The 11,226-nt window shown below is 35.4% G+C and overlaps 1 protein-coding gene across 1 annotated transcript in view; it reads left to right on the top strand.

Moving 5' to 3' along the window:
- dpysl3 (dihydropyrimidinase like 3) overlaps positions 1–11,226 on the top strand; it is a 53,281-nt gene that overhangs the window by 14,029 nt on the left and 28,026 nt on the right. Inside the window, exons 7-9 of the mRNA XM_073823957.1 lie at positions 3,092–3,160; positions 6,234–6,354; positions 11,205–11,223. Of these exons, the coding sequence (XP_073680058.1) occupies positions 3,092–3,160; positions 6,234–6,354; positions 11,205–11,223 (209 nt within the window). The remainder of the gene's footprint in view (positions 1–3,091; positions 3,161–6,233; positions 6,355–11,204; positions 11,224–11,226) is intronic.

Genomic DNA, 11,226 nt, shown 5'->3' on the forward strand with positions numbered 1-11,226 from the left:
AACAGTTCACGAAAAGGAAGCCAAGAACTGAGATGACAGAACATGCATCCTGTTCGTTTTCTTTATTTTACAAAAGCACAAATGTTCTGTTTTTACTTTGAGCGTGTAAACACAACTCTTGGACATAATTTCTGTAAAATAAAATAAAAAAGTAACAAAAATAATGATAACAATCATTGCAACAGCTCTATTAATACATTTATTCTAACGTTCTCCTTTGCTCAGCAAGGCTGTATTTATTTGTACATTAAATCACATGCCTGATTCAAGAAGGGGGTCTTAAAAAATACTAAGGAAGAATATCTTTTTTTTGCAGTGTAGTTTAATTACATTACAAAAGATATTCTTATCTTCTACTAAAGTGGGTCAAAATACAAATTAACTATAAATAAAAAATATGTAAAAATATGCTAAAGTGCACTACTTTATTCACAAGGGTGATCTAACTGATGCCTAGTATAGGCAAATACTAACTCTTACTTACGCATATGACAACTTTTTAATGTTATGTTATCCTAACATAAAAATAATGATAACAATCATTCCAACAGCTCTATTAATAGATTTATTCTAACGTTCTCCTTTGCTCAGCAAGGCTGCATTTATTTGTACATTAAAACACACGCCTGATTCAAGAAGGGGCTCTTAAAAATGACCAAAGAATTTTACTAACTTATTAATTGTAAGTTAGATTATGCTTTGTTGGTAGGCTATAATATCTACTAGAATGGTAAAAACGTTCAGTGTTAAATAAATATTTCCTAATTGTTGTTTTGTAATTGTTTTTTTTTTCTTTGAAAAGCAAGACAAAAAATTGGCTATTTAATTTATGCAATCGTGAAACAACTGGCAAAATGCATGGGGGAAAAAACACAAAAAACTGTTCAGCTTCGGCCAAGAATTTTCATTTCGGTGCATCCCTAGCATGCATTACCTCTTGATTATTTTGTAACTTCACCATATTTTTCTAGAGTGAATTAGATGAGAAATGCTTTCACAGGTCAACCAGTGCTACATGTTCCTTTAATGAGGGTGAGCCCAGGATATTTGAGCGAGGTCCATGGCCTTTACCACTCTCATGTGTGGGAGTATACTGTACTGTACTGTATGTCTTGATTCCCTTCATCCATTTTCTGATCATCTGGACATGATCAGGCTGGCCGGTGTGCGGGTGGTCTCCATTCATTACAGATGAGGTTTCTCCTCCGCCAGTTATCTTTGAGTTACTCTGCTCACTTACATCAGCATTCTGTTGAGATTCTGTTCAACAGCTTAACAAAATACCGTAGTTAGGGATTTTTGTATTATTCACTCGTTCAGAACCCGCACATGCTGTTATTTTTCTCTTTTTCAGTGAAACACAATAGGAATAGAACAATTTTAATGTATTTTTCCCATAAAACAACATAGGAACTGTCAAGCTCCAAAAAGGACACAAATACATTTAAAAAATATATATTTGTATGTAAATATTTTTAAAAGCTGTACTTGCAGATAATACAATATTAATAAAATAAAAGGCCACTTACATGTCATTGCATCTTAATGGCTTTGTTTCTTAACGCACTTAAGTAAAAGGACTTTTAAAAAGTAACTTCTGAAAATGCACTTTGTAACAAACTCTAATTTAAAAAAAGTAAAGAATTCTTTTATTATGATAAATGTTTTGTAATGTGTTGACTAACATACTAAAACACTTGTAAAGTATACTTGATTTAAATTTTAACTAATGTGTGTTATTTGATATTACATTAAAAAGTGACAATATTTTAAATGTTGTAAATTGCAGCTATATGACATTATGGTATATGTAGGTTTAATTACACTGCAAATTTTTTTTAGTCTTGTTTTTGTATAAATATAAAAAAATAATTAAGCAAAATGACTTAAGATATTATGTCTTGTTTTTTGAAAAAAAAAAAAAAAATTGATTTAAGTTTTTAATAATTGTTTTTCTTACCCCATTGGCAGATATCTAACCAAAAAACTAACAAAATTTGTAAAAAATAAATTTTACTTGTCAAGTAAATGCATCCTAATTCAAGAATTCTTAGATATTTATACTAGTAAACAAGACAAATTTTTTTTCCAGTGTACGTAGTTCAATTACATTACAAAAGATATTCTTATCTCCTACTAAAGTGGGTCAAAATATGAATTAACTACATTAACGAAATGCAACTAGTTGCATTTATTATAATTGGCTGCATTTAATATAAATGTAATCTATAGTAAATGCATGCAGAAATAAAATGCTTCTAAGTGTCTAAAGCATTCAGTTCACACTTAAGTATATTCTAGTAAAAATATGCTAAAGTGCACTACTTTATTCACAAGGGTGATCTAACTCTGATGTCTAGCATAGGCAAATACTGACTATTACTTACGCATATGACAACTTTATAATGTTATTTTATCCTGAGCATTGCAAATGCATTTATTACTTTCTGTAATTATAATAATAATATTTCTGAAATGCTGTCTCACCAAAGTCGTTATTTCTTGCTTAATTACCAGTGGAGAACTTTTTTTGCAATTTCCACATTTGCAGACATTTCATGGTGTATTCATATTAAACTTTTAGACTTTAGATGAGTTTTGGCAACTTTGACAAGTTTTGACATCTTTTGTAACAAGTTGAAACTCTAGAGTATTTAATATTGAGTGATATGTATGCTGTTTTTTTAAACCAGAAATTAATTATAAAATAATGTGAAATAACATCAATTAAGATCATCTAAGAACAATGTTATTTTGAAACCTAGCCACGGTAACATTATATTGTTATGATATGGAAAAGATCTGTTCTTTTTGAGAAAAAAAATAATAATTATAATTATGACACAGTTTCTATTTTAATCTTAATCTTTATCTTTACTGTCATTGTAACCTTGGACCTTAAGTGCTGAAAAACAAAACAAAACAAAACTAAATTTTGATATATTTTTGGATAAACAGTTCCTTTAATGACGACAACCAGAGATTTTTGTATTGTTCATGCACCATATATGTTGAAAAAAACATGAATAATACAAAAGTACAATACAAAGAGTGACAGAAAAGAGACCCACATCATTTGTGTGTTTTTCAGGAGCAGGTCCGTATGCTGGAGATGGGCATCACAGGACCCGAGGGACATGTTCTCAGCCGTCCAGAGGAGGTCAGTGACCACAGAAACAACTGTATGCTGTCCTGTATGGTGGCTTGTTAGTGCTATAACAGTCCCAGTCCCAAATCCTAATGTAAAACCCATAATGAGACAAGGAACTCATATTAAAGGGGTCATATGATGTGGTTTCTTGTTTTCCTTTGTCTTTGGAGTGTTACAAGCTGTTTGTGCATAGATAAGATTTGTAAATTTGCAAAGCTTTAAGTCTCAAAACCAAAGAGGTATTTATTATACAAGTTAAGACACAGCCACACCTCCCTAAAACGGCTCGTTCAAACACGCCCCACTGGTCCATGTCACAGGGTAAGTAGATTAGAATAACACCACCCATATGTATATGGAAAGAAAGAAGGCATAACTATAACCGGCTGTAATAGTGTTGTAGCCACTATGTTGTGGAGACACAGTGAGTTTCATTGCGAAAGCAAAAGCGAACGTACTTTGTTTGGCCTTCCAAATGAGGACACAACTAGAAATCAGTGGTTAAGTTATATTTCAACACTGTTCAAGGACAGTACAACGCAAATATTTGAGTGGGTGATGCGCATGATAGCTGGCCAATCAGAGAACACTTCGGTTTCCATCAACGATGAGTTTTGTTAAAATCGAAGTGTTTCAGAAAGGCGGGGCAGAGAGGAGCAACAATAATGTACAGGATGTGGAAAATAATATGTTTTTTGAACCTCTAGATACTGGATAAACACATTGCACTGCAAAAACTGCTTTTCTAGCTTAGATTTTTTGTCTTGTTTCCAGCCAAAATATCTAAAAATTCTAGCCTGGAAAAATCCAGACCCTAATCTATTAAGATTAAGGGTCTGGGATCGAGCAATGAAAACTGCCTAACTCGAGGGGCGGCACCAAGCATGCATTTGAAACTCTAGCTGCACGTAATTGGATAACGCCACGACCAATCACAACAATACATGCTTAGCTACCAGCAGAGCTAAATGATGTTTCATTAACAAAGTTCGGGAGAAGCGCCTCAGATGCTTAGCGTAAACATCTCAAGTCAATCAGCACCATAGGTTTAAATACAGCTGACTCACCTCAATTCACTCGATGGTTTATCAGTAAACCTCCACCACCCCATCTCATCACTCCGAGTTCTCGCTACTCCTATTGGGGGGTAACGTACTCTGGGTTCGGGCCACTCCTGAGCTTGGAGCCCTTCACCGGACAGCACGCCAAACATTCACTACTATTCTCCGGCTAATTATATGTAAGCGTGAACTCGTGAACTGACAGATTAAACTCTTGCCGTATCCAGTCGGCAAACCAGCAAAAACGTCCTTCTTGCAAAGGAACGATTCGAGTTTTCGGTTTTCTGTTCCTCTTTTATATGGAAAGCCAAGTCTAACTCGTTCATTGTAGCGGCCAAAGCCGTTTCAAACAACTTGTTGTTCATCTGTAGCGACAGCGATCTTTCAAAGTTTACTATATGATTCGGACGTCGCAGTGCTGTCATCATCAGCTTAGCTCGCCTCTGGCCCGCCTACATCAGATACACCGATTTGATTGGTTCCCACAATTGCTTACGTATTGCAGTAACCTGCATCATTGCTCGATGCCAGAGTGTCTTGCAGAGACAATTCAAATTGTGCTCTCGCGAGACCTCTGGATTTCCAGGGTATAAAAATTCTTAAATCAAGAAGGATTTTCTAGCAAAATAATCTGCCAATGGGGTAACCAAAATAATCTTGTTTTCTGTTTGAAATAAGATTCTTTTTTTTTGCTTACCCCATTGGCAGATTATTTTGCTTGTTCTAAGCAAAAATGCCCTTAATTTTGACTTTTTTTTCTGAAAACAAGAAAATAATTTGTACTTGTCTAGAAAGTTGTCTTGTTTTAAGAATTTTTAATAGTGGTGGGCCGTTATCGGCGTTAACGTGAGACTCTTATCGGGCGATAAAAAAAATATCGCCTTTAATCTATTCTCAAAGTTGGGTTGGGAGCTGGGTCTATACTACGCAAGCTATGATGACTTTCACCTTGATATTTTAGCGCAGATGTATACCTAGCCGAATTGCACTGTAGGGGGCGAGAACGAGTCTTCGAACCTGTGTGTATGCCTACTGTGAAATTACCACATCAAAGGAGACGTGCTAACATGGATGCAGCTATGAAGCCGCCGGGTTTGCTTCAGGGCAGGTGCGTTGCTAGACCCTCTTTACTGGGGCACGTGCCCCATTGAAAATCTGCTGTGCCCCAGTAAAATCTCAAATTTGAGTCACAATTTACTTTGATAATCCCGAAATAAAGACATTAAACTATATGCAACAACTGAATTGACACTTCTAAAAGCAACGCAGTTTTAACTATGCACGCAGATATCCATGCCCGTGCGCGTCTGTGTATTTAACTGCAACGCACACGTCGCGCAGCCTTTTACACAGAAGTACATGCAGAGTAGGAATAGTTGGTTACACAAGTTTGTATAGTTAATTGTTGTAAATGCAATTGTGAAGCAGTTTGTGATGCATTTTTGGAAACAGGAGATGAGCCCCTGGTCTAATGCGCCACCTGGCTTGAGAAACCCGTTCTCAAAGACTTACTTTTAGTCATTATTTGGGTAGCACACATATTCTGAATGCCTTCATCAGAATTCAGATTAGTCATTTTAATCTAGATTAATACCAAGATTACAGTGAGGTTAATCTAGATTAAAAAAATTAATCTATGCCCACCACTAATTTGTAGATATTTTGGCTGGAAACAAGACAAAAAATCTAAGATAGAAAAGCATTTTTTGCAGTGTGCATTACAACAAATACACAAAATAATGCTCTTTTAGCAACATCATATGACCCCTTTAATTCTACTGCGTCAATTAGATTTCATGTTGAAAAATGGCCCTTCCCACATAGATCTAATTTATCTGGCATCAGTCTATCAGTGATCTTTTGCAGATGTGATACTTTATCTGGTTGTATGGAGGTCAGCCAAAAAGTGGGGAGGGAAATGTAAGGTAGTTTAGCTGTTTGTGCATAAAACTATATTAAAAGAGTGTGTTTTTCTGACTGTGTATCTGCTTTTGAGATGTCAGCTGAATTTCTTTGTGTAGCTGGAGGCTGAAGCAGTGTTTCGAGCTGTCACTATTGCCAGTCAAACCAACTGTCCGCTCTATGTGACCCGCGTGATGAGCAAGAGCGCTGCGGACATCATCTCACAGGCCAGGAAAAAAGGTACACAATATCGCACACATTTATATCCTGATCAGCAATCAGTTGGGTAATTCATAACTAATGATCCACCAACATTGATATTTTATAACTGATACTGATACCAATTATTATTTGCATGTTCATGTGCCCGATAACCAATATGCAGAACTAATATTTATTAGATTTATTAGATCATTAGATTAGATTGCATCAGCTGTAGGGATAAAGACTACAACTCCCATGATTCCACACTCAACACATGGCTTTGAGAGTCAAAAAAACAAAACTCAACAAAACAAAACTCAGCGTCTCGTGACGATACAAGGAAGTCTTAACACACAAAACTTATTTTAGTAGTCGTTACCATTACCAGTAAAATTTACACAATCCTCAGTACTAATTTCTGACCATTGCAAAAACTGTTGCAAGTATTTTAATATTTAGTAATTTAACTATTTAAAAGTAAAAATATTCAATTAAAAATAACTATTACTGGTATAATGATAATAATGCACTTTAAATATTGTACACTTTAAATATTGATAAATTATGTAAACATTGCCTTCAAATGAATGTAATAAAATGACAAAGAAATACAGGTAACAGAACAAGTGCAAGACTTTATGCACAAATCTATTTTGACACATCGCTGTGGTTATCAAAACGTCAAATATTGCAATTGCGCAAAGGCGCTTCCTTAATTATAATCAATGAGGCCTATTCAGGTTATTTTACCTGCTGTATAAACTACCTGTTCTCATGACGAAAAGATTTTCGCAAGATGCAAAATACATACAGTCAAGCCCGAAATTATTCATACCTCTGGCAAATTTAACCAGCCATTTTTTTTTTACCGGAAATGACACAGGCTTCTCCCAAAAGATAATAAGACGATGTACAAGAGGCATCATTTTGGAAAAAAAAAATTCTCAGCTTTTATTTACATTTAAACAAAAAGTGGCATGTCCAGAATTATTCATACCCTTTGCAAACTGTCACAGTCTATGGGCAAATCCAAAGTTCTAAACCATTCCAAATAGTCCAAGCTGTTCTAAAGCATCATAATTGCTCTGATTGATTGGGAACAGCTGTTTTAATCAACTCAACAGGTGAAAAACAGAAGCTCTCTGCTCTTGGTTTGTGGACAGTCATGGCTGAGACAAAGGATCTCACTGAGGACCATACCTAAATGTTTTGAAGTTCCAGTGGCTACAGTGCAAATTATTATTAAAAAATACTGTGAAAAATCTCAGAGGACGTGGTCGGAAGCCAAAAGTGACACCTGTGCTGGCCAGGAGGATAGTGAGAGAGGTAAAAAAGAATCCAAGGATCAGCACCAAGGCCATCCTGATGAATCTGGGCTCTGCTGATGGAACATCTCAAGGCAGACACTGTCCAACAGACACTGAACACCACTGGGTTACACAGACAGACCAAGGAGGACAACACTTCTCCAGATAAGGTCTTTGCAAATGCTCATTTGGACAAAGAAAAAGACTTCTGGTCTTCTGTTTCATGGTCAGATGAAACAAACATTTAATTGTTTGACCACAATGATGTAGCCTTCATTTGGCGTAAAAAAGGAGAAGTCTTCAACCCTAAGAACAGCATCCCCACTGTCAAACATGGTGCTGGAACCTAATGTTTTGGGGGTGTTTTTCAGCCGGTGGACCAGGGAACCTAATCACAGCAAACAGCATCATGAAAAATGAGCAATACATCAACATTCTCAACAACAACATCAGGCAGTCACACAGCAAAAGTGGTGAAGAAATGATTAGCAGACAAAAACATGAACGTTTTGCAGTGGCCCAGCCAGAGTCCTGACTTAAATCCAATTGAGAATCTGTGGAGGAGCTAAAGATCAGGGTGATGGCAAGGAGACCCTCCAACCTGAAAGAGCTGGAGCTCATCGCTAAAGATGAATGGGCAAATATACCAGTGGAGACATGCAAAAAGCTGCTCAGCAATTATAGGAAGCATTTAATTGCTGTAATAGCCAATAAAGGCTTTTCTATTGATATTTGAGAAGGGTATGAATAATTTTGGATATGTTACTTTTTGTTCAAACGTTAATAAAAGATGAGTAATATTTTTTTCCACAATGATGCATTGTGTACATTGTCTTATTATCTTCTGGGAGATGTCTGTCATTTCTAATAAAAAAAAAAAACTTGCTGCTTAAATAAAAGTAACTTTAAGTCAGAATTTGCCAGGGGTATGAATAATTTTGGGCTTGACTGTACCAATAAGTACATATCACTGGAGTTTTCAACAGAAATGAACACTAGAGGCGGTAAAACAGTGAGCACTTGTAATCACTTTTACACAGTTATGATTACAGCTTTATACATTTAGTTTTCTGGTTGTAACAAACTTGCTGGGTAGCTCAGCTGGCACGGAATATGTCTCAAAACATACATGGTGGTACATATTTTGCGTCTTGCGAAAAAGTTCCCACAGGTACGTTTTCGGCGTGAGATCAGGTTGTGTACAACTCACTGAGTGAAAACTCCTGTTATAATCAAAACAGTCTCTCTACTGCACAATGAATCTCTTGTTTACATCATTGTTTACACTTTATATGTAACTGTGTGAATACAATGTTCTGGAGAAGCTGAGGTTCCTGGGAAACAAGGTGCAGAAATCTCTGATAATATAAGAAATCAGAGCAGTGTGAGCGTGTCGGCAGCGTAACGCTTGAGCTTCCACAGATGTGGAGAAGTTTACACATCTCATCGGAGTTAAATAAACCCCTGCTGAGTTACAGTCACCTTTGACGTATATATTCATGACAGTAATGACCTTCATTTGGATACAACTGCTTGGCATGTGTGTAAATAACAGTTTCATTATTATAAATGTATTATTATTCATTTGTCATTTCTTTATATATTAGCTGCCTATAGATTATTTGCACTCTGTGAAATGTTTGTTTTATATGCACTGGCTGGTCTGTTGTAAACGTTCCACAATTCATCATTATAATAGCTCTTGCTGTCTAGTTACTGTAAGTCATTCAGATGCAATGCTCTCACTATGGGACAGTCATACAGTGACCTAGACAGATGCAATGCATGTAAAACAACTCTTCCATGTTACAAAGTTAAGTGTTGAGCGGCACAGTTTTAGAGAAGTGTCAAGTACTCAGGAGTACAGAAGCCATTAAACAGTTTTTTCCAAATGCAAAAAAAATAAAAATGCAAATGTTAAGGCTGTAAACATTTGGTAATTTAGGCCAATTATTTGTTCATTCAAAACCTGTATACTGGTGTTTCATAGTAAAATTCCAAAATACACAATTTTGAAAAATGAATTAATAAATCACAGGGCTGTAAAATGATTTAATTACTCAAATTAATTACATGCATTTCTTGCATGCATACATGCATGCATTCAGTTTCTGATATGGTAAATGGAAGCTTGCTTGAAATGTGTTTATATGTGACCACAAAACCAGTCTCAAGTAGCACGGGTATATTTGTAGAAATAGCTTACAATACATTGTATGGGTCAAAATGATTGATTTTTTCTTTTAACCCCAAAAATCATGATTATTAAGTAAAGATCATGTTACATTAAACTATTTTGTAAATTTCCTACCATCAAAACATATTTTTTTTAGGAGTAATATGCATTGCTAAGAACTTCACTTGGACAAATTTAAAGGCGATTTTCTCAGTATTTGGATTTTTTTTTTGCCCTCTATGTTTCTAGATGTTCAAATAGTTCAAAATATTGTCCAAACCATACATTTATGGAAAGCTTATTTATTCAGCTTTGTATAAATGTATAAATCTCAGTTTCCAAAAAGTGACCCTTATGACTGGTTTTGTGGTTCAGGGTCACATATGTGATTAAACACATAGTTAAATCTGTTTATCATATAAACAGTGAAAAATTGGGTGAAAAAATATCTATTTCATTAAAAAATATCTTCATTTGTGTTTTGAAGATGAATGCAAGTCTTATGGTTTTGGAATTTTGTGAGTAAATGATGATCAAAAAATCAAATTTTTTGATGAGCTAACCATAAAGTGTAGTTCATTTGTACACCAATGGTTTTAGGTCTCTGAAATGGTTGCCAAAAGTGCTGTACAATGTCTTACAGTCTCTATTACGCTATTCATCACTGTTTTGGTGTGGTTAAATTGGATGCTTAATCACTGTCTTCAAATAGGACACAAACTTGATTCTAGACTGTGCCTCTTTATTCTTTCTGACTGACCTGAATGGAGACTAAAGCTTTGTGTCAGTGGATATTTATAACGTAGTTCTGTGCATTTTCATCCAGACAATGCATTTAATGACTTTGCAAAGGTCTTTGATGCATTTACTTACTAAAATTCTGCATACATGGTTTAGGGATTTGAACAAACCACTACTCATATAATCCACCCCGCACCGTTTGTTGTTGCTTTTCTAAACATTTGGACGTATGATTTTTTCAGTGGGGGATAAAGAAACAAAACTGCTGAAAACATCTTTTAGATTTACACTAAAGGTCATATCTAGACCAGAGGATATTTTGGGGCAGTGAACAACCACAAAGCAACCACAAAGTTGCAAACTCAGTATATTGACAAACTCATCTGTCTTTGCCATTAATGGAAAGCTGCATCAGCAGGCCGTGAACTCTTCTTGATTAGTTTGTCAGTTTTTGCCAGATGTTCATGTAATGATAGACTTTTAAGCCTGGGTAGCTGTTGTATAATGGGCTGCTTATGTGTTTATTCTCCTCTTAAACTTTACTTTGTTTGGTTGACAAGACAATTGCCAACAGGAATCCTTGTAGCTCAAACTTTCTGATGTTTTGTGTCCTTGAAACTTGAAATGAGCTGGATAATAAGATGAAAGCTGTTTATTTCTAGGTAACGTGGTGTTTGGAGAGCC

This window comes from Garra rufa, chromosome 19, assembly GCF_049309525.1.
Source record: "Garra rufa chromosome 19, GarRuf1.0, whole genome shotgun sequence".
In the NCBI taxonomy this organism is placed as follows: domain Eukaryota; kingdom Metazoa; phylum Chordata; class Actinopteri; order Cypriniformes; family Cyprinidae; genus Garra; species Garra rufa.